At 37.8% G+C, this 24903-nt stretch overlaps 1 protein-coding gene across 12 annotated transcripts in view; it reads left to right on the forward strand.

Moving 5' to 3' along the window:
• Positions 1-24903, forward strand: part of ROBO1 (roundabout guidance receptor 1) — a 733077-nt gene that overhangs the window by 660666 nt on the left and 47508 nt on the right. For all 12 annotated transcript variants that reach the window (XM_068910680.1, XM_009667915.2, XM_068910696.1 and 9 more), the window contains 9 exons: positions 8547-8671; positions 10647-10818; positions 12836-13041; positions 14493-14574; positions 14748-14916; positions 15019-15185; positions 18880-19001; positions 21479-21710; positions 22998-23119. In XM_068910680.1, the coding sequence (XP_068766781.1) occupies positions 8547-8671; positions 10647-10818; positions 12836-13041; positions 14493-14574; positions 14748-14916; positions 15019-15185; positions 18880-19001; positions 21479-21710; positions 22998-23119 (1397 nt within the window). The remainder of the gene's footprint in view (positions 1-8546; positions 8672-10646; positions 10819-12835; positions 13042-14492; positions 14575-14747; positions 14917-15018; positions 15186-18879; positions 19002-21478; positions 21711-22997; positions 23120-24903) is intronic.

The raw sequence follows: 24903 nt of genomic DNA on the forward strand, positions 1-24903 counted from the left end.
AATAAATTTGCCCTGCTCGGTGAGAGGGAGCCTGTGGATGATGTGGCTCCCAGGTTCCCAGACTGCAGCTGTCTCGTGGCAGCTGGCTCAGATGCAGCAGGAGAAATGCACAGTCCATGAATACCGTAACCGTGGCTCTTTCCAGGAGAGCGCGGGCTCTCGCCAGCTCACTTCTGCGTTAGGGCCCAACGCGTGGCAGATCTTCACTACTCACGCTCCTTATGCAGGAGTGAATGTGGTCAGTTATAGATAAAAGATAAGAAAAAATGAATAAATAAACTTGGCGTGAAGTATGCTGAGGAACCCAGCAGCCAACTGATACTGAGATTTTCCATAATTAGCTTTTCTGTGTGTGAATCTGAAACTTTGTATCAGTTTCTTCCTGTCAGAACTTTTTCCTGATGTTCAGCCAACTGCTTGCTTTCTGAATTTCACCCTGTTACTTCTAGTACTATTATAGAAAACGATTTATCTGTTTCTCTTCTTCAATTGTTTTAGATTTCTATCTTCTCCCTTTTCATCAGGTTTTCATCATTTTGAAACTAGCATGGTCGCTTATTCCTATAAATGTAAGATGGATTATCTGGTATTTCAGCAGCAATCTGATATAGAGTTTTCCCAGTTGTTGTAAGTAGAATTAATTATGGTCACTTCCTTGCTGGAGTTTGGAAGTACAAGTCAGCACTTTTGATTTGAAACATTAAAAAGCATATATAAAGATTTTGGCTGAACTATATATTTGTGGCATGCTTGGAACCAGAGTGTTAGACCTTTCCTCAGAAAGGAAAAAATCGTGTTTGATGCAGAAAATCGTATTTGATGCCCTGAGGCTCTATGTACTATTTAAGCATCCATGGTGAGGAAGGGTATCCCAGTATAGTCTTATGTGAATGTGAATTTTAGCAGAAAATCTGGGAAAATATAAATTATGTATATGTGTATCCAGATATTAAGAAGCGACAGCTGAGAATACATACAGACCAAAGAATGAGGGTGAGAAAAGATACTGTAATTCTTCTATAACGTACCTGGTATTAATTTCCCATAATTTTCCCAGGCTGTCGCCTGCAGACATAGAAATGGCAGGATTTATATTTTCTCAGAAGTAGGCATTTTGGCCTTTGTTTATTTCTCTGTAGAAAGTGATACTTTCTACAGATGACTGCAAAGAAATGTGCATCTCGAGGATACTGAGGGTTTCAGATTGCTTTGATAAGAACAAAATTGCCTACAAATCATTGGAAGAGAAATGGAAGACGGCACATTGCCTTAAACTATTTGCAGAACAGCAAAAAAAAACCCAAAAAACTGGTAGTCACTTTGCAGAAAGGCCTTCAGTGGTCCTTTTTCAGATACTAATGCTGGCAGAATTTAAGATATGGTTTTAAAAGTAAAAAGTAGTTAATTAGATTTCAGAATTTAGCGGGCTGAGCAATGAAACATGTTTATGACCAGAAGAGGATTTGCTGAGTTATTGTTACAACATGACTAAATAGAGATCTTTTTTTTTGGTTTTTTTTTTTTTTTAAGAGTAAGCAGTCGGAGTTTGACTAGTTTCCTCTGCATATAATTCTAATATCCAGATTTTCTCTACTTTGTTCAGCTGCTCCTTTAAAATAGAGATTATAAATATCAGCGGGTTCAAAAACTTTCAGTCATTCTGGAAAACTGCAATGTTTCCTTCCAAGCAGCAGAGCTATCTCTGTGCTCTCTCTATTGCTAGCTCCAGAGTTTCTTCTCTGTCTAGTCTCTACCTGGCCAGCTACATCTTAAAGGCCTGCTCCCAGAGTTTTGCTGTCTCTTCCAGCACATACGGGCACGTAGCCTCAGACTCTCGTCCCATCTCCTCCCAGTTTTTGTTTCTACAGGCATAGCCAACCTTTCATCAAGTTCCACTTGAACTAGGATTAATGTGACACAAAATAATTGAAAGTAATATGAAATTTTACTGTGACTGGCATATCCAGTGTTTATCATAAGCACAAGGTTTTATAGGAAAACTAAGATGTTGTGGTATAAATGTTGGCCTGAAGATTGCCGTTGTTTGATTTCTCTGGTGTTAGACTGATTCCTGTATATCAGCCTCTATCTGCTCTAAGTGTGTCAAGCAGTCCTTGAAGACATAAAGCTTTTGTTCAAATAAACAAAAATAAAACACACAGAGCTTAAATCAAATTTGTTCAGCTTATATCTGCTAAATAACAAGATATGTTCTGAGAGCCTGAAAGATAATAATGAATAGGAATAGTCATAATAATAATTAATGACTATTTAGTAAACAAGACAAAATATTGCTTAGTAATTAAATACTGCCTTGAATCTCTGGATCATAAAAGCACTTTATTATTATAATTGATTGAAAACCTCTATCATTTTACTGTTTCTTTTGGAGGTAGATAGTTACTATCACAGTTTTCAAGAATGAGGTATGTGAAGACTGTAACTTCTCCAATATTCCTAAGAAATAGGCCCAAGTCTATAATATTGATTCTAAAGAATAGCCAACAGATCAAGTATAGAGAAACAGTAGATCAACATTTGCATTCACCTTTGTGGGAAGAATTGCAAAATGTGTTATTTAGAAGTACAGGCATTACATATGGTACATGGAGATCTTGGATGTGCATGTCCTGTGAAGAGAAGCTGAGGGAATGGGGCTTATTCAGCTTGGAGGAGAGATGGCTTTGGAGGACCTAACAGCTGCCCCCAGTGCCAATGGGGAGGTTGTCAAAAAGACAGAGCCAGGCTCTTCGCAGTGGTTCATGGACAGGAGACGACTGGTGTAAGCTGAAGCAAAATAGATTCAGACTGGATATAAGGAGAAATATCTTTGCTGCGTGGACAGCCAGGCAGTGGAGCAGGTGGCCCAGAGAGGTTGTGCTGTCTCTGTCTTCAGAGATTTTCAAGAGCTGACCGAACAAAGCCCTGAGCAACCTGGTCTGACCTCGCACCTGACCCTACTTGAACAGGAGGTTGGTCTAGAGACCTCCTGAGGTCCCTTCTGACCGGAACTGTCATATGAGCTGTGATCCTACATCTGTTAAGTACAGTAGTTGCTCCACTAACATCTGGCAACTATACAGGTCTGTAGTTTGGGTCCTGAAATTGCAAATTCATGCTCCTGAGAGTAGATTTAATGAGACAAGTAGTCCCAGTGAGGTGGATAGGATTGCTGTCAGCAATAAGGTGTTAGAAGATCATGTCACTAATCTGGAAACCACTTTTCTTTTGTTTTTTGTTCAGTGACTGGACATGTGTCTTCCTTGATAAATCTCACACATCAAGGAAATTATTTAAAAGGCAAAGATATTATTCTTTTGTTATCTGTGGTTTCACATGCTACTTTCTTATCTTTAGAAACAGGTTATTCCCCCTAATTGCCATATGAAAAGCTGTGATAAACACAGGGGAAATTAATTTACTTAATAATTGTGAACAAAGTGCTGTCAAATAAAATGTGCCAAAATGGGGGAAAAACTATTCACTTCTCAGTTTTAATAACCTTAAGGATCAGTAGCATGTAAATCAAACAAAGAAAATGGTCTATCTTTCTTGTTGTAGTTCTTTTAAACCACATGATGCCCCTCTGAAAGACCTGAATAAAGTTTTCTGTTAAGTTTCACCCCTTGCCCTCACCACAAACGTTCAACCAACGTGATGCTCTGTTGCTATCGGGATTTATTTTCCTGTATCATTATCCCCTATGTTTTTACAGGTGGGCAAAAATGCATTTGCTTGACAAGGTTATTTTTGACATACAATAACAAAACAAGTGGAAATTCAGCACTTACAAGTTAATTTAATTTGTGGAAATGAAATTGAGCAACCAAGACAGATTCCTATCTGTTGGAAATTTCAAGTGAACTTTCAGCAGAGGACTCGCAGGCAGATTTGCATAGCTAGCAAGAAGGCTTAACTTTTCTCCTCTAGGCAGTTTTTAAGCAATGGAAAATTGGTAATTCAGAATTCCTTCCATTGTGTAAGAATTTCAAATCATTATGGTACCCCACTATTTCTCCTATCAGACTGTTTTGTCTAGAATATGAGTCATTATTTGTGGAGAAGCATTTCAAATTCCAGGACAGATCAGACTGTAATTGCAAGTATTCTGGACTCCGAGTTTAGTAGAGAGCTTTTCAGTTAAAAAGGAGTGGTTACTGTGTAATATACGTCCATAGGATGAAGGGAGAAGCTAGGAGCTCAGTCTTGGAGATGAGGAGTGTATTATTTCTCTCAAGAATTCTTGTGTATCATTTCTTGGCCGCTCCCTTTGTAAATCCTAGATTCACCAGGATAATCTGAGCAGAATAATACATGCTGGTGTTTTCTTTGAGAAACATTGAACCCAACCCCTTTAAGAAGGCTGCCATACATTCAGAATCCTTCCTTAAAGTTGAAAATCAAAACTTTGAAAAACTGTAAATTCAAATTCCTCTGTTTGGGATTGCTTCCTAAAAATGTCTTCATTAACATCAAAAGTGAATCTATGTATGACCTGGTTTGAGCACATTCGGTTGCAGCATCTTGGCTTGAACTTGATCCAAATTCCAATATTATAGCTGATTCTCTTTCTGCTTCATTTACATTGTACACCTGGAGTCTTCTGTATGTTTCATATATTTAAACAGTAAGTCAGTATTCTTCCTAACTAATGAATTGTGGCAGACTGCATATTATTAGTTTCCTCTGAGCATTTTACCAAAGAAGGGCGTATTGCAGGTGCTTACGAACTCGTTCTGAAAGTGTACCGCTGCTGAACAATAGTTATTTTAATTTCAACATAAAGGGACAAGACCAAAGTGTTGAAGGGCTTGGTATTTGTAAGATGCATTAAGAAATTATATATTTCCGGACATTTAGTGTAATTATTTTATACCAACTACCCTTTTTCTGATTGACTTTCTTTGTCAGTAACTGAGTATTTAGAAATACATGATTTTTACCTTTCTTTTGAATCTGTTCTTTAAATTAGAGATATGTTGTTGGAGCGCTTTTGAAAATGCTTTTCTTTTATAAGTGAAATTAGCCTGCCAGGATCTATGCCATTTTAACAGTTATCAAAAGTCTCAACTATGTTTGAAGGATAATTTACTACGTTACTTCTTTTGAGAAGTACAATGTTTTGCAATAAATCTCTTCTTTAAATATTATATTGAAACTGAGATTTTTGGGGAAGAAGAAGGTTAGGAATCTTTTAAAATTAATTTTAATAGCAATTTAGTTTGCATTTGGAATTTAATATTGACCATTAGGACCTCGATACAGCAGTCATTATACTGGAAAGATTGGTATGTGGGCTAAATGCCTCCGCATATTATTAACTTTTGAGCAAACTTCCTCTTTAATAGTTGTTAGCCTCAGGAAAGTGTTTTCCATTCGTAGATGTTTGAATACTTTGGAAAGGGTGTAAATGTCATTGTTCCATTTCAGCAATCATGTAAATTCATATTTACTGGAAGTTTCAAGTGAATTTTATTATGGAAAGCTCTTGGTGCAGAGAAATTAATAGAAAAAAATTATGATAATACTACTGAAAACATTTAATTCCAGGTTACACAACAGTTCATTGGAAAGGCTTGGAGCAGAATGCAGTAGATTGCCTGACCATTATTTTAGTCTGTTACCCATTTACTGTATAGCCTTCTTTCAAAACCAAAAAGAGAGTTCTGCTTAAAAATCATATGCAAAATATGTGGTTCAATATTTTTAACCTACTTTTCATAGATCAGAATATATATGTGCTCTCTAAGGTCCTTACCAAGGGTCCTGTTACATTTTTTTTTTTTAATTTTGCTTTACTCTGGTTTGTTTCATGTCTGTTCGATTTTATTTATTCCATGTTTTCTTTTTGTTTTGTTTTGTTTTTAGTTGTGTCTGGTAAGTTGAAATTTTATTGGCCATCTTCTAATCATCGTATCACTGTGACGAGAACTTCTCCTCCCCTTCCCATCCATTCCCTTCCATGTCCTTCAACCAGTCAGCTCCCATCTTTTCCTTGTTATTGACAAGATACATCGCACAGAATAGATTCTGCATGAAGTATGGGTAACTTTATGGCAAAGAGCAAAGGTAATGGGTTGCTAACTTTCTCTCTCTTTTTAAATGATGTAACGAGTTGAATCCTGATATCTTTTCTCTTCAGTGACTGCATATAGTTGAAGTTAAGTGTTCTAGAAAGCAAAATCATTTTTAGTATAAAGGTCGCATGGATAGAAGAAGGTTTTTTTTGTTTGTTTTTCCTTAAGTGCATTATTATTCCAGCATCTTTTACATTACATTCATTACACACCATGCATGTATGTGTGACCCTCGGTGTGAAAGAAGGCTGAAATAAGAAAAAAATGATGAAAATGCTTCCATGCAGCACTGAGTGGAAATAAAAAACAAAGCTTTACTTAATCCTATTTTAATTCTCCTAGTATTAAAGTTAATAGGATTTTTATTTTTTACTGTAATGGGAGTAGATTTAGAATAATGCATAAACACATGTACATTTAGAATAATTAACATACATAATATATATTTAGGATACTATATGTAGGGGTGTATACATATTTACAATTTGTAAATTCTACTATAGTTACCCGAGCGACTAAATTTCCCCTCATTTTTCCTGTTCAGTACTTCCTGAACAGTCTTCTTCAGGTGCAGGAATCACAAGGATTCAGCTGTTTCTCTGGTGATCACAACTTTTGTCATCTCTTGATAACTGTATCCGTTTTCAGAGCTCAGAAACTCTGAGTGCCATTTTGTGTGGTAATTGTGTCACAGCCTAGTACAGAGCCAGCCCAGCCCTAAATGCACTAAATTTATTCTTGCTATTAGAATTCCAACAGTGTAATGGAGGTACTTCTTCCTCATCTCCATTCTCCCAGTCCTACCTTGCAACCCTGTGGCAAATACCCAACATTTTCACCTTCCGTCCTAAATTAAACATGCTGTCATGTCAAAATCTTCCCCCAGCCTCTTTCAAGATCTTGATTAACTGTTTCATAGTTAAATGTTTTGAAGTGTAGTAATTACTGTAGGTCAGTTTAACCTTAGCTTCGTACAGTTTCTTATGGAAGGACAGTCTAGGGAATAGTAGCATTTACATCCAAAAGTAAATAACACCATGTTACCCTTTACAAATTCCCCCCAAAGCAGAGGATAATAGACACAATATATTCTATTAAAAGCTCAACAGGGGGCAGAGACACAGACAAGTGAAACAGATAACTAAAAATAATGGCCCACATGACCAATGAAAACAGATTGTCTAGAAAGGACTTTGAGTATTACTGAATTCAGTCTAGTTAAAGTTACAATTATTTGATTTTTATAAAACACATTGAGCTGAATCTTTAAATGATGTGATTTACACTCTTTTTAAAGAAATGCTTGCAAATACAGATTTGTTTTAAAGGAGCAAAAAAACATTCAAGTTATTAAAGTCGGATTCAAAACACTCTCTTTATTCTTCAACCCAGACAAGAGGGAGAGAATAATTAGTTTTGGACAGATGATCAGAAAGGAATTGAAAATGCATAAACCCCAATAAATGGACTTTCATTTAATGCACATCTTTCAAGTAGTGAGAGTGAACAGCCTGCAACAAGCTAGATTTTGTTTTCTCTGCCAGCCCCATCAGCATATCTAATGCTGTCAGCTAGGTTGACTTTTTGTTTTTAATATGTCTGACATAATTGTTTGACATTCTGTTTACTACTGGATAAAATGGTTGTTGAAGTCTATATAAATCAAACAGTTTGGACAATGCTGGCAGTAGTTATAATATTAGGATGAGCAGATGTTTCAAATTTGCCTTCATTTGCATATATATTTTGTTTCAACATGCCCTTGCCTATGTAAATGAAGGAGACATTCAGCTACACTGTTGCTTTAAATTCAACCCTGTTCAGTAACTGAATTGAAGATTTTAAATGGATATAATTTGTTCAATAGTATTTCTGGGGCTTTTGAGTTAAATTGAAAATTTTTGAGACCCTGACTACATCAAAAGTCTCTTATACAAGTAATTAAAGGCTTTTTCTCACCTCAGCTTTCCTAAATCAAAGATGCCGACCTCTATCCGTGTAAACTTGAATTCATAGTTACTCAACAGTGTTTAATATAGCCCTTGCCAAAGTGTGGCATGTGAGCCAATTGTCACTCAAAGATTTCTCCATTGTGACTTTTAGCCATTCTCCTCTTTAAAAACCAAATTGTAACAAATTTGTTCAAATTGGTGAATGTTACTCTGGAGGTTGACCCATTAAGTCAGTGGGAGTTATTTTCCTCTATAAGTGGTCACTAATAAAAGCAAGTGATGTACAGTCAGGATTTTAATGGGGAGGTCCAGCAACAGAAGAGATGATCTGAGTGAAGATGAAGCGGTGACTGTCAGAGATTGATGTCTCTTTGTGCTGTCTCTCCATGCTAGAGAGATGCAACTATTATGCTTTACACCATTTAAAGGCAGTAGGCAAATTGTGGCTTTCAAGTAGCCAAACTTTGGTCTTCTAACAGCAGTGTAATTTTTTTTTTTTTGTATTTTCCTCTTTCAGAGCCTCCCCAGTTTGTTGTAAAGCCTCGTGATCAGGTAGCTGCACTGGGAAGAACAGTGACTTTCCAGTGTGAAGCAACTGGAAACCCTCAGCCAGCCATCTTTTGGCGGAGAGAGGGAAGTCAGGTAAAAGAGACTTTCTGACCATTCTTCCTAGCAGTTTCTTGAGGAGATGATGTCTCACAGGGGAAAAAGATTTTAATTATCATTTTTAAGATTTGAAAAATAGCTCCAGAACTTGGAGATGCTGGACATTTCTTCTCAACTTTTAAGTCACGTGCCTGGTAGGTGATGTCAACTTCACTGAAAAGGAAAGCTATGCTTTGCTCAAACTCCTGTTTGATGAACATAAAGATAAATTTATGAACCAACTAGAAACATACCATGAATCTTTTTCAGCTAACAGGGAGAAATGTTTAAGAGAGGTAGACATGAATAATGCTGAAGTAGTCTGAACTGCTGTATCTTTGTAAATGCTCCCAGATTTTCTGAAAGTTTGGCTCTGGCTCTGGCTTTATGGTAGAGCTATCAGTTTGCCATGTTTATATGTCTCAGGCAAACTAAACAGTGCCATATTGATCTGTGTCATTGCAGGGACAGGACACACTTTTAGGACTAAGGAGATTTACTTTCCCACTCAGTCAGGCTGGCAGGTCGTATCTGAGTAGGTCACTTTTTCTCTCAGCTTTGTTATTTGAATGAGAGGGAAAATTTCAGCTTCTTTGTGAAGAATCTCAAAAGATTGTGGATAAAACAGAATATAATAGAGCAAAGGAATCACAGTTTTCTTTCAAGGGCCTCCTTTGAAGGAGTGATCTTACAGAAAGTATTCTTTATTGAAGAAAAATAAGGAGCATGGAATTCCGTTTTTCCTGGGATTGAAGGAATGAATAGTTGCAATAGCATATGATAGGGTTCTTTGCGTTACAAAATAATAGTCCAGAGAAACTGAGAACTTTTAGAGGTTGACTCCTTTACTCTGCTTGCAGCATTTCTGTCTAAATACGTAAGTACACCTAGACTAGTAAACACATTCAGATAATAATCTTTAATGATATAAATAAACTGGTATATTATGTTTACACTTCTGTATGACCTATTTTTTGCCAAGGTTTGTCTAGCACATAGTTTTTCTGGCTCAATTTTGGCTATGCTGAGTGTTGGCCATTTGTGATGAAGGAGGGAGGTGGAGCAGGTCAATGATTCAGGTTTACCAACACTAAAGTAAAGATTTTTTGTTCTATTCATTTTACTCAGGAATACTTTTCGGATTTGCATATGATGGTTTTTGGGAATGCAAAATGTAGCTAGGCAAGAGGGAGAGAGATTAAAAAGTAGGCTCTGTGAACTTCAGATATTCTCATTCACAGATTGTTCAGCCAGAGGTAGAAATTTGAAACCAGTATTTGATATAACAGACTCGTACTATTATAGTTTCAGTTCTGACTTTTAACCGCTCTTGGTAACAAACTATGCACTTTATACCAAAACTATCTAAGCAGAAACTGACATAGGATCTAATTATACAATACAATGCTAGTTATAGAACGTGAACACTATGATCAGAGAGACTTACATAGCATCTCTTTTTATAAAACTGTCCCCTTCTTAGGAAGTCAAAAGTTAAAATACCAGTAAGTAAACCAACATTTGTTCTTGAAATAGAAGAAATAGAATGCCCTGGATTAGGTTCTGAAGAAAGGATGTTGAAGCAAGTTATTTAGGTTCACCACAATTGTTTGCACCATTATGGTGCCTACACATATCAGGCTTTTGCTAGTGCCTCTTAAACTTTGTTTGAAAGCTATTATTGACTAGAGAGGGCATTAGAGCAGTCCGAAAAGACTTATGCAATTATATGTGCATATCTGCACCTACTTCATCCTAAAACATCCTAAAAAAGCTATTCACATTACTGTATGAAGGGACATGCTTAAGATATGAATAGCAGAAATATTTCAATAGCAGAATATATATGTGTATAATGTGAAAAGATAAACTTGTTTAGCCGTATTAAAGTTAAGATTATTGATATTTGAACTTACTGATGTTTGAATTTATTTAAACCATTTTTTTCCTTTCTCTCCTGTGCATCTTCTAGAATCTGCTTTTCTCATACCAGCCTCCTCAGTCATCCAGCCGTTTTTCAGTTTCCCAGACAGGTGACCTCACTATCACCAATGTCCAGAGATCTGATGTTGGGTACTATATCTGCCAGACTTTGAATGTTGCAGGAAGTATCATAACAAAAGCCTACTTGGAAGTTACTGATGGTAAAAATACCTTTATTTTATCATTCTCAAGTTTTTATTTTTATTTAAAAACTATTTTGATATCTGCTTTGCATAAATGCAGGTTGCATGCGTTATTTCTTTGAATCTAAAAATTCTGTTTCTGCTGTCTCTGTCAAGGGGTTAAAATCTTGGATACGGTGGAACGCAGTAGTGCCACTTTGTGTTCAATAAGTACACTTCAGATTACGGATTTTTGTCCAGTCTGTTAATGTATCTGTCCTTTTTTAGTTTCCCTCATTAGATTTAGTTTACTTTCGGAGTGCTTGCTGTCTAACTCTTTATCCCTATTACTGTGTGTAGCTTTGTTCACCGCTTTCGGTGGTATTGGGTTTCACCTGTAGAGCACAGATCAGTCATCAAGGTGGCTGTTTGGGGCAGATGGGGGGAATAAAGATGCTATGAAATCAACTGTGGTCGATAATGAATAGAAACATATGCATATTACTTCTTATGTGCATTATTTTTTACATGCTTTTTAACATTTGACATTATATCAACATGCTACCATAATTGTTTATTATTATGCCAACTTGTAATTTACTTAGCATTAAATAGTATTAGTTAATAGTAAAATAAGGCATAACTATAAAGCCCAAATGAAATACATTGCTTGTAAAATTACATCCAAACTTTATGTAGAACCTGTTATCATTGCAAAGCTCTTTATAAACTTGGCAAAGTTAAATGCAGACTATGTGTGGGTTTATTTTGGCTGTCTCTGAAGAGAAAGATACTAGTGGCCTAACAGTGCATTGCAGTGCATTACAGCAGGTTAGGACAAGAAGTAAAAGATAAATTATGCAATTGAAAACACAGTGTCATTTAAGCATGCAAATGAAATTGCAAAACTTGGAATCTAGCCAAAAAAGAAGCGCTAACACCCTCCTGTTAAAAAAGTGATCTAGAAATACTTAATGTTCACAAATTATCGGAACTTCAGTTTTATATTTCAGCTGCCAAACCAGACTGTAAGTTGCATCAGTACAACTGTTGACACTGCTAAACAAATGTATGTCATTTGAAGTTGTGACTGTTTTTAGATCATCAGTCCATGTCATGATGGATGATACAGGTAGAGGAGAAAACTGAAATACAGTAAGAAAGCTACCGAAATACAATAAGATAGCTTTTACTTTACTTAATTATCCATTGATAAGGGGAAAAAAGGAATGTAGACAGTCATTCCTGTTTCTGCGAATACTGAGATAGCTTTGTACCTTTCTGTGCATAGTTATTAAGTAACTCATCACATACATACACTTAATTTTATGGTGTGAAAGATGCATTAAAACTGATGTAAATACATTGTGAGATTCTTCTTGTGACTTTGAACTTGTATTGACAGATTAAGTCATCATCGAGCTGCAAGTCAGAAACTGCTGGAGAAGTATTTCTTAGTCGAAAAAATCTAATATGGTCCTGTTTGTTAGCTTTGTGCTTATTCTACCCTAATGCTGGGCATCTCTCAATTAGGAAACAGCACAAGGATGAGTTCGTGGTACACAGGAAAAGAAAAATTGAAAAGTACATTATTTGCCAAGTTATCCCCTGCCTGCTTTCCTCCTTCTTCTCCGTCTTTAAATGGTACAAGTACAGACTCTGGTATATAGAGGTAGTACATGGTAGAAGATGAACAAAGTGAAATCTGTACCTTTACAAAGAATTTGGGACGTCCTTTCTTTATCACTTTATAAATCACGTATTTCGTTATCACTTTATAAAGACACTGGAATTTAGAGAATGTCTAGCAGATACCAGTATGAAATATGCAATGCTTCTTTCCCTTCTGAAAATGTTGTATTGTGTATCATTCAAAAAATCTGTAGCTGTGCAACATATTAATGCACCCTGCCCTGGATGATGCATGCCTCCAACTTTAATTAGTTGTATAATTATCTTTAGTTTGTTTCAAAGCCTTGAGCAACTGCTGTTGCTTAGATGATTAGAAAATTGCTTCCAGTTGCAGAACTCTATTTCCTGTTGTTTCTCCTGGCAGTGATTGCAGACCGGCCTCCCCCTGTCATTCGACAGGGCCCTGTGAATCAGACTGTGGCTGTGGATGGTACTTTAGTACTGAACTGTGTGGCCACAGGCACTTTAACGCCCACTATCCTCTGGAAGAAAGATGGGGCCCTGATGTCCACCCAAGACTCACGCATCAAGCAGTTAGAGACTGGAGCGTTACAGATCCGATACGCCAAGGTGACTTGAACTGACAAGCTCTGCTTTTTGTGCTGGGTTTTCTTGCTGTTTGTTTCGCTTTGTTTTTTCCCTTAGGGCACTTTTAATATAGCAAATCCCACTTTAAGAATTAATGAAATGTTAAGTAATTGCATTAAAATGTTTCAGTTTGATACTTCATGCTTTCGGATAGTTCATTCTATATGCCCAGCACCTTGGCTTATTCAGCCTAAGGCGCATTATTTCACGTTTCATAAGGAAAAATGCTTCTAAGAAGTACTAATTAAGGGAATTGTCTGGTTCTTAAAACATGAATGAGGAAGCAAAGCTTGTATTTCAGTAAGATGACTCATTAAATTATTTGGACTTTGGCACTCATAGATAAAAATGGTCTAATTATTTCAAACATGCCTTCATTCAGCATCCTTTTTTCAGCATACCTTTGCTACTGCAGTAATAGAGCAGTGTACACAGCTTTTTAGAAGTACTTTTAAATTTTTAAACTTATTTACTTGACAGTTTAAGCATAGTTTAAAATGGTTAGCACCTGTCAATAAATGGCTTCCTTAAGGAACTGGAGCAAGATACCTGATTGGTTTTGCTGGTCATGCCTACCAAACTGTAAAATGTTTTAAAATGTTAATTTATGGCATACTGGCTATTCTCTGCCATTGTTTCTGTGGTTTGAGACATAGTAATTCTTAAAATTAGGCCAAATATGTGACTTCACTGTGTTCCCTAGAGTTGCCTTATTACCGATTACAAGTTACGCTGTCGTAGAATTTTAACCTCTGATTTGTGAGTGCTTCCTTTTAGCTCATCTGTGGAGACTGAGACCTCAGGAGAGTAGCATTTCTTTGCAAAAAAAAAAAAAAATCTCTTTTGAAATGTGATTAAGTCACATATGGACAAATAATCCAGCATTCAGAAATGGATGAGAATAGCATATGGAGATCCTTTATTGGGTCTCCTGTAGAGTGAAATTTATACTAGCAGAGAGAACCCAATATGTACAAAGCCCTGTGCAATGTTTAAGCTTTCTTGAAGGATGACATTCTCTCCAGTGCTGCAGTCCAGACAAATCCCTAGGCATCATTTAGGCAGAAGGCTGAGGGTTGCATGGGGCCTTGTCATCTGAATTCCTTCTCAATTTATTTGAAAAGAGCTCTGCAGAGCATGGAATAAATGCTGCAAGATTTGTCCTTCATTTTGTTCATTAGAGAATGAGAAATATTTAATTAGCATCTGCAGCAATCCCAGCTTTTTAAAGAATGCTCAAAAATATGTATCCCTTTTCATTTTATAGCATGTAAAATTATACCCTTTACTTTAAGAAGTTTCTAGTTTGAAGTTTCTGCATTCTCATATGTTTATCCATATTCTTGGGGGAACATACAGATCTGTAATTACTTTCCTAGCCCACTGAGTGCCTGATTGTTGTCAAATATTTATTCTTCTCTTTTCCCACTCAGCTGGGCGACACTGGTCGGTACACCTGCATTGCTTCAACCCCAAGCGGCGAAGCTACATGGAGTGCTTACATAGAGGTCCAAGGTAAATCAATTAGGGTTGCTCTGCAGGGAGAAAATACATAAAAGAAAATCAGAAATTGAAATGCAGTAGTTATCTGACACTGTCATAAATTGCCAGTGCAGATGCGAATGTGTACAGCATTCGGCTTACAGCTGCTTCCTGTCTATACATTGCATTTCTCTCTCCTTTGTTAGAATTTGGAGTCCCAGTGCAGCCACCAAGACCCACTGACCCAAACTTGATTCCTAGCGCTCCATCGAAGCCTGAGGTTACAGATGTCAGCAGAAACACAGTAACATTGTCATGGCAACCTAATTTGAATTCAGGTGCAACTCCAACCTCTTACGTAATTGAGGCCTTCAGGTATGAGAGTCTCATGTGATCTTGCTGTACTTCTGTTTATATATACAAAATGTATTGCTAGAGTAAAGCACATGCTAACCTGCTGTTGTGTTTTATCCTTAGCCATGCCTCTGGTAGCAGCTGGCAAACTGTAGCTGAAAATGTGAAAACAGAGAGTTTTGCAGTTAAAGGTCTAAAACCTAGTGCAATTTATCTATTCCTTGTGAGGGCAGCTAACGCATATGGACTTAGTGACCCTAGCCAAATATCTGATCCAGTGAAAACTCAAGGTAAGCTTTTAATATTGAACACTTTAAGTACCTGTTGTGGCTGTCACAAATACACTGAGCAATAACGGATGCAGTGATTCAACTTTCAACTATCTTGCTATGCATCTTATAATGTATACTAAATAGTAAAACATAGGGTTCAAACTTGCATTTCCCTGTAACAGAGATTCTACAAGTGGCTTAGATAGCCTATTGCATTATCTAAAGGAATCCTTGCATTTCTTACCAAAAGATATTTTCACCTTCCAGGATAGCTTCTGTTATCAACAAAAGTAGTCTCTAATTTCTGAAGTTATCACACAACTGCCAGAATTCAATGGAAGTTTTATCATTGTATCTGGAGAATCAAATGATCCTTAAGATTGAGACAGAGAGAGAAACAGCACATAGTCTAAATTGGCTTCTGCTGCATGAGGAATGAGAGAATTTTAAAATTTGGAGGAAGTGGGCATCATGAGCCAAAAAAGAAGAGTTTTTTGGCAATATCTCAGAAGTATTGCAGGAGTACTACTACTGAAAGCAGAAGAGTAGGGAAGACAGACAACTCCTACAGGTAGCCAAGCAGAATCTGAGCTTCTGCATTCCCACGGAAATACTGGATAATAATGGAGGAAGGAGTCTAAGCTATCATCACTCTTCCTGAATCCAGCTATGTAAAATTCATAATAAATTTGTGTTCAGTATAGAAAATAAATGACAATTATGGCGGTGGACAGGGAATAATGCTTTGTAACTTCGCAACCTCCATTTTTCCAGTGTGAACACTTGGATTCTTACGAACAAATAGAGAATAAATTGAACATACTCTTTTTGAAAGTAACAGTAATAGAGATCATCTTTCTCTTTTTTTCTACTTTTCGTACTTTACTGGAGAACTATACCTATTCACTAATAAAGAGCGTCTCTGTTATATGTTTATTTCTTTGTTTGTGTAAGTAAGTACATGTTTGTTTTTGAAAGGAAGTTCCTGAACGAAAACAAAGCTTTTCAGTTAGTGACTTTTTATTTGTTCTGAAGTTGGTTTGAACTCAAGCCTTTCTTGTCTCTGACGTGGAATGAATAGTTTTCAGACGGCAGTCCTCTGCCATTATGCGTTTCTCCTGCTCGGTGGCAGTTTCGCTGGATGTATAGGCAGTAGAGTCAAGGCCACATAGAAAGTGGGGATCCCACAAATTCCTGGGTCGGTTACCAAGCAGAGATTTAATAGCCTTTCAGTGATTTCTATATTCCTGGGAGAGCACATGCCTGTGGTCAACATGTGTTATTATGCAGGTAGGCTGCAATGTTACGTACTAGTCAGTTTTTCTTACAGTGTGGTTTCATGCTTAGAGATGAGATGCAGTATCAGGTCTGAAGGTCCCAGATGAAGTGATCACTGGCCTGACTCTGATAAGTGCTGAATGAGGCAGAATATCCTGCCCCTGCACGGAATCGCTTGGGCTAGAATGGCAGGGAGAGGTTCAGCTGTCCTTTGGGCAGCTGGTGGAGCTGAAGAATCAAGAGCCACCCAAAGCCTGAGAAGGAAACTAACAAACAATAGATAAAATTTTCAGCCATAGTAAGAATATTATAAAGAGAGAAGTTCTTTAAAGCAGTTCCACTCTTCTTCCAATACCATTTCAGTTTTGTGGAAGTTGTGGTCTAGCTAAGTTGGGTCAGACATTTCCCACTCAACTTGTGTTCACAGGACTTTGCATTCTTGTACCAAATGTACTGTACATGTCCAGACTAGCAACCTACCTTGGTCTGTTGGCTTTACCACCATTAACAACAGGCTTAAGTTGTTACAGGACACTGCTGGTCCTGGACACTTAGAGCTAAAAAAGCAAATATTGGGTAGACAATAGGCATTGCATAACACAGATGTGCAAATGGCTGAGCCTCTTAATGGTTTTACTCATATTGTTAGCAACTCATCTCTTGTGGCTAGTAGAGAAAATATCACTACTTATTCAACTAGCTTTCCTGTTACATTCTAAGTGGAAAGAATGGCTAGAAATATAGGCAACTCTCCAAACAGAAGTTTCTGTCTTTAAGACTATCAAACTGAGAGGGCAAAATGCACTAATATGAGGACCATTTGACAGAACACATTACTTGGGGGTACAGCAGTGACTCAGGGGTGGGGTTTTTCTTCTTTTTCTGTGCACATTTCTAAGAAGCCAGATTTGTCACCCACTAGCTATGTGCTAATCTCGCTTTGCTTCTTTAATTTTAAATAAATCTTCTTGTGAATACCTTGAAGGAGACTGTATGATAAGAGAGCAAAGTGGCATGGGCTTCCTATTCTTAAACTGGAGCTGTACTTCTGAAAAATAAACTTGTCTTCATGCCAGTATTTTTAATACAGTCTAACATTTTTATCATTATTTAGGCATGAACAAAAGCTGGTTAAGTGAAATTATAACCACCTTGTCATAAAGTATGCTTTACAACTCTTGCACTTTCATTTAATATGTGCGTTTTCTGTATCAGCATCAGTTGCACTCTCCAGACCTCAGCTTTCAAGATAGTCTACACACCTGCAATGACTTATTACAGTAGTTGTAATTGTAGATAAATAGTTACTCTGCTTCTGTGTACTCTCTTTCTGGCCCTTGTGAGCAGGCAGGTATGGAAATTACCATGCTCTTACTGAATATTTCAGAGAACAGAAGCATTGAAGATTTCCTGATCTTGCCTAATGACTAGAGAAGGTCAGACGGGGAAAACAGTAGGCTAGAGCAAAATGCATGCAATGCATTATTCTGTATCTGGGATTGTTAAAAAAAAAATCACTTCAAGTACTTTTCATGAATTTCTCAGTCTGTGATTTTAACTGTTGTCAGCATGGTATTTGTTTAAAATGAGGTGATCAAAGGGAAACATATGAAATCAATATAGAAACTATGTTACTCTGCTGTCTATAGTACATGTATGTTTTAGACACCCTGTTAGTGATTGCCCCATAAATTTTATATATGTCTAGGACAGCCATTCCATTTCGGTTAGGTATGCTTTCTGCATAAGGACTGTGCCTGTAGAAAATACGTTCCCATTGTACAAGCTCAAACCATTGAATATTTTGAGGGGATTTTCTTCTTCTTGTGTATGAACAATTCTTTTAGCTATAAGATGCCAAACCCAAATGTTAGGAGAGTGAGACAGCAACTGTGGTCTGCCTTCTGTTTACAAAAGTCATTTGCTATCAGCGAAGCAGCAGCCACATGACTGGTTTTTCTTCTGTTCTGTTGTTACACGTCTTTTGCAATTACAAATACATTCATGAGCAAGCTAATGTATTATTTGTAGACCCAGCTTCTGCTTTTGCCCTTTGTTGTAGGTTTCCTGATCTCTTGGAATTTGAACTGGGCAGGAAAAAGTTTTCTCTTCCCTGCAGGAAGGAATAAAGAGATGCTGCTATAGTCATTTACCTTAGATATCCCTGAGAGTGGTTCTTTCTTTTTATCCAGCATTTGTCTCCTGTTCCTTTATGTCAAAGGAACTGCAGTGTATTGATTAGGTACTAACCAAGCATTGGTGTTTTGCTCAAGAAAATGATTCAGGTAGTTCCTTCTTACATAGTTGGAAAGTATTCAGGGTAAACTTTACTGATGATAACATCATAAACTTTATGATATATTTGTTTGTATTTGCACATACTTATTTTAACAATTACATATATTTGTGAGAATGGAATCTTAAATTATTACAGATATTCCACCAACAAGTCAAGGTGTGGATCACAAGCAGGTCCAGAGAGAACTAGGGGATGTGGTACTGCATCTACACAACCCCACAATCCTTTCTTCCTCCTCAATTGAAGTTCACTGGACCGTAAGTATAAATCAGTGTCATGGAGATGGTTATATACATTGCTGGATTGCACTGTTTTGCTGCTATGGAGTCACGCTGTAAGAAGCTGTGGACTTCGTATGCTTGCAAATGTTTTTCTTTGGAATTAAGTACTACTTGGGCTTTGCTAGCCTACATCATTAAATTCTAACCACTTTTCACCACTTTGTGTCTCTGTAGGTAGTACTGCTTACAATATAGTGAGAGTTTCAGAGTCCTCTCCTGGAGGCTAAAGGACTGATCAAAGCCTTCTTAAGTCATATCACTTGAGGCTTTTGCACTGCTTTAAGCAGGGAGTGTATCAGTGCCCTAACGCCTTTGAGATAACATCGCCACTTCCTAGTCTGTCAATCATTAGGTGGAGGGATATAGTGCATCCCCTCTTTGAAGGGGTTACCTCCCTCCTACATACGTACTGAGAAATACACCCACACCTCTAAAGCCTCATCTGAACCTTCACTTCTTCCCAAGGTGCATTGAAAGTGAATATACGTGGTGCAGGGAGAAGAGACGAAAATGGCAAACAGTGGTGGGGTGGTCTGTTGAGGTTGACTCATGACAGAAGGAATCAGGAAGCTGGACATATGGAGAATGTAGAAGAAGAAGAAATGAGAGAGTGAGGAAAAGATACTGCAGGAGTCCTGAAGTGAGGGGAATGAGAACCTACGTGAAACAGATTCCAGAAAGCTTACAAGGCTGATGCCTCAGTGAAAGAAAGAATTAAAAATGGCTTACAGTGGAAGACATTTTAGAATAAAAAGAAGTGAAGGAAAAAAAGAAGAGCACAGGAAAGCTAAAGTATTTAAATGATGAGATGAGAAAATATAATTCAAAGAAGACCAGCTTTAAAACAGAATGCAGAATGAAGAAAAACGGGGGACAGTTATACTAGTGTGACAATAAATCCCAAAGGAGTGGAACTTGGAGGTCTTTTCAGCGTCTTGTCTGCAGAAGTAAATAGGAGAAGGTGTAGGAGAGCAAAGGATGTAGCCCCTGCCAGGCAATGGCAGACTGTTTTTCAAAGCGCTTTGACCTCATAGACTACTAGCCCTAGCCCGATGGAGTCCTGGTCCATGACCAGGACTCCTTATTACTGCAAGAAAACAAATAATAATATCTGTTGTATTGCACAGTAATTACACCGTCACCTGCAGTAAGGCCACCTGCAGCAGGCAACCTCGTGTTTTAGCTAATCACGTTAAAACATCTCTGAGGTTCCTAGCGCAATTTCGTTTGACCTTTACTTACAGAACGACCTTTTCCAGACAGCCAGTTTTTGTCAGTCTCTTGGGTGGGCTGTGGCTTCTCGGCAATTTCAAAAGTAAGCATTACCTCAGTGTTAGCTAACACATGTATTCTTTACATGATTGTTAAAAATAAAGCATGTTGCTCTTTGGAGTAAAACTGCAAGCAAGCGGTTTTATTATATCACTGTATGACATTTTTTAAAACAGGGGCAATCTTTTTAAAAAGCCTTTCTTTCTGTTGAACTTTCTTATTCATCAGAAACTGAAACCAGCAGTTAAAGGGTAGTGCATTTTTCACAGGAGACCACTCCTGTAAGGTGACTTTCTCTCTCAATTATAGCCAAATCTATTGAGTCCCTCCTCATTTACGTTACAGTCTCTTTCTCCCTACGAGTGGTATATCCTCAGTCTAAAAAACAGTCAGGACCACTGAATATCATTTTTACCCACTCTTCCAAGTAGTTCTTCGATTGCTATATTGATTTTTATGGGCCTCCTCAAGGCCTTCTTAAACCAGCCCCTTTTCTCCAGCAGAGTAGCCTCCTGCTGAGTCAGTGGAGGTGGAGGAAGTGCCTGGATAAATCTACCCTTTGCCTGAGGCAAAACTAATCAGTGCAAGGCAGATAGTGCCAGTTGGCTGCCCTTTTAAATCACTTTCTCCAGAAGGAAGCAGGGAGGAAGCAGCGCTCATTTCATGGATTTTGGGAGGCTTCCGCACCTCAGCAGAGCTGGCAGGTTTCTCTGATCTCTGCATTCGTCGTTGTCCTGGATTGTCAAGCTGTAGAGGTCCCCTGCCCTCGCCCTCCTCCCTTTCCCCTCATGCCCGCTGGTCTGCAGAGCACGTTGAGGTGAGCAGAAGCCTGCACCCGGGCAGAGCTCCTTCTACTCTGCTCAGGCCCTCTGCAAATGTAAAGGTTGTTTTTTCTTCAGCACTAGGGCATATTATACAACTCTGTTATCCCCCTTTAATGCCTTCATAACTCCACGGAAACTGGTGCCGTTCTACCAGCATCAAATAGATTAACGCACTTGTGCACCAGGCCTGTAACTTGCTGTAATCCGAGGAGCTTTTATCTAGTTCGGTGGTGGTGTTTACCTGGAATGAAATAAAATAGTCAGAGACTGTGCATAATATCACAGACACCGTTCACAGTTCATATTTATTAAATAATTTGTAAAGCGTCCTAATGTGCATTTCTGCTTTTTTGCCAGGTGGATCAGCAATCCCAGTACATTCAAGGATATAAAATCCTGTACAGGCCTACGCCAGCGTCCTATGGAGAATCAGAATGGTTAATTTTTGAAGTGAGGACTCCAACCAAAAACAGTGTTATCATTCCAGAGCTGAAGAAAGGTGTAAACTATGAAATCAAGGCCCGCCCTTTTTTCAATGAATTTCAAGGAGCAGACAGTGAAGTGAAATTTGCCAAAACCCTCGAAGAAGGCAAGTAGGAGCAAGGCTGTCTTCATCTTGCCTTTTTGAAGTAGTATCCTGGCCTGCTTTTCTCTGATCTGTTCATTATTTGACTCTGTTTGAAGTGTGGGCTGCTGGAGAACAGCAGTCTGCAGCAGAGGAGAGACTGTGTTAGACCGATCATTATGTGAATTGTTTGGTGACACAGAAGTAAATATTCAGAACGATGCATGAGAGATGGAGAGAGAGAGGGATGTGCAAAACCCCCCTCCAACACACAATGGGAAATGCGCTTTTTATCTTCAATGTTGTGTGCACTCCTCCCTGCTGAGTTCATGGTCTGGTCACAAGTGACTTCTGTCAGATTCAAACACTTACTAATCACTATCTTGAGTAGATAGCAGACACCACAGAAATCATCAAAGCACTGTAGCTGAGGGAATGGAAACCACATTTTTAAAAGGCTTTTATATCTGGATCAATCACTAGTTCAAAATGAAAAGATGAATGAGGGCAACAGATACAGTGGACTGAATTATGTATTTCCATCTCATACATGTGCTAAAAAGGGAAGGTTCATAAAGCTGTTCCTTTTGTCATAGCTCTTCTGGTAGCTCAGGCATAATAGGTATGCAAGATGGCCAGGGCCTCCGAGTAGGGATTTCAGTGCATCTGTTGGGATGGGATACCTCTCCCTTCCCAAGAGGCGTACTGTTTAGCTCTGGCTTAAATTATTCCTGTGGGTGTTTCGAGCAGTGTGCTTAAATGCATTCATCCTAAGCATTGTTTAAGCATCTAGTTTTAGAAAGACGATTTAAAATGCAGAATAGAAATGTTAATGATAACGCACTTTGTCTTGATTTTACTAAGCTTATATTATTTATTACTTACACTGTAGAGGAACTGAGGTTTAGCATTCCATTCGAGTCAGTTTATAGGCTGTATTTTTCAAAACAAGTCTGGATCCTGGATGAGATGATTTGAGATCAATGAGGAATTCGGTGCTCAGAAACTCTGGCATTCAGGTAAAGGGCACCTGAGTTTGGGCAAATCTTGACACCTGAGTGACTTTTCCAATCTTACATGGAGAGGCTGCAGCAGAACTCAGGAGCCTGGCTGTAGGTTCACATTGCTTTCCTTGTTCATCACTTTAGCTCGTGGGCAAGAACTGCCTTTAATGAAGGGTGGGGAGTAAAAAAATGCATTTGCATAGCCCAGAACAGACCACGTGTACTTCAGAAACTGGCTTCATCTTAAAAAAGCTGGCTGCTGCACTTGACAAATTTAACCATTCGCTCTTTCCCTCCAAATAAACAGCTCCTAGTGCTCCACCACAAAGTGTTTCAGTAACTAAAAATGATGGGAATGGGACTGCGATTGTGGTCACCTGGCAGCCACCCCCTGAGGATAACCAGAATGGAATGGTTCAAGAATATAAGGTAATACATTTTTATCCCCAGGCAAGTTTCGGCAAAGTATTGATGGATAAGTAGTTTGTGGATGCTTGGCTCCATCTACTGGTTAAAGTAAGAGCGCATGGGCCAGAAAATTGCTTCTTTGAATCAAACCCCATATTTAGTAATTCTGTCCAAATGGTAAAAAGCAATTAAAAGAGCCTGCATAAATCCAAGCGAAAGGTCAACGTTCATAATTAAAATAACTACCTTCTTGCCTTCATTATAAATTGAGAAACACATAGGCAAGCTGAGAGAGAAATATACCTGTTTGAGAACCATTTTGTGACTCAAAGATATCAGCTGAGGTAATAAATATAAACAGGCCTAATGAGTTGAAAAGCTCAGGGGTAATTATTAACAGATAATTGTTAACAGCTCTGAGTAAATTATATGTAACTGGGGTAGTTAAAACAAACGGAAAACTTTCCAATAAAGAATGTATTTATGTAAAATTAAATGTATTTAGCGTAGAGAAATATTCCTGTTCTTTTACACAAACATAGCTCTCGTTATGCTATATATTTTTTAACAAACTGGAAGTATATCATAAAATACTTTTTATTTGATGTTAATTTAGCAACAGACACTGTATTTATTCTCTGTTTAAATTGCTTTGAGATAAATTATGTAGCAAAGTAAATGAAGTTGACTTTTCCTGAGCAAGCTTCAGATGTTTTACATGTCTCGTCATGGGTATCGAGTCTGCTTTGTAGCCACTGAGTGGCAGGATGGTCTGTTTCAGTCTCTTGCAAATTGGCGTTACTGATCTTGGCTATTCTTTTGAGGTAAAATACTGCTATATAGACATTTATTCCTAGCCATCAAAAGTCATTCTGCAATTTTTTTTCCCCTCACGAGAAAGAGGAAAGGGAAGAGATCACAAAGCTTTATGGTCAATTTAAAATAATAAAACACCTTTCAGAAAGGGATTGACTGCTACAAAATCAGTTTGTGGCTTAGTTTCAGGTATATAATGCAACTGGAAAAAAATATATTCACAAAGGTATTTCATTAAAAGGCAGACCTTGGAACTGAAGGGAAAGAATTATTCCCTTCAAGAAACTGCATTAGAGGAATGTTAAGGTTGTGAGCGAGAAACAACAGTGACAAGAAAGTCACATCTGAGAGTGGATATAGTATCCAGCACATCCCCCAGCATTTAGAGAGGAGAGGCTCTCAGGTGTAAGAGCAAACATCTTGTAGTGCCTGTGTAGCAGTAGATGGCACAGTGGCACATTTCACAACTCCTACGTGTAGTGTGGACATGCCATTATTTTCCGCTGTGGTGTTTGCCTTGGACAGAACAGAGACACAATGAATGTATATGTAGGTGCTATATGAGCAGTATCTAGTTAATATATTTTTATCTAAAAATTAAAGAAACGCAAAAGCAGTGAGTTGAGATTAAGAACTAATAACTGGGGGTAAAACAGAAATACAAGTCTTGTACAATTTTCTGTTTTCCATTTTCTATCTCCTTTTTTTTGCCCTAAAAAAAAGTATGCATCTGTGTGGGGAATTCTTTGTTTTCTCAACAACTCAGATCCAGAGCAAGAATATATCTACGTAATTCAAGATAAAACAAATTGAGAAAAGGATATTATCTTAATTAGAGAAGTGTCAGTACCGCTCAAAAAAAACCACACAGAAATTCAAATCACAGTATAGATCATTCTGTCATCTGCTAGCATGAAGTTAGAAAGTCAGTTGCTATACTAGCTTTTTCTTCACTGATGTGTCTGCTATAGTGAGAATTCCTCCTTATT

Source organism: Struthio camelus, chromosome 1, assembly GCF_040807025.1.
Source record: "Struthio camelus isolate bStrCam1 chromosome 1, bStrCam1.hap1, whole genome shotgun sequence".
NCBI lineage: Eukaryota > Metazoa > Chordata > Aves > Struthioniformes > Struthionidae > Struthio > Struthio camelus.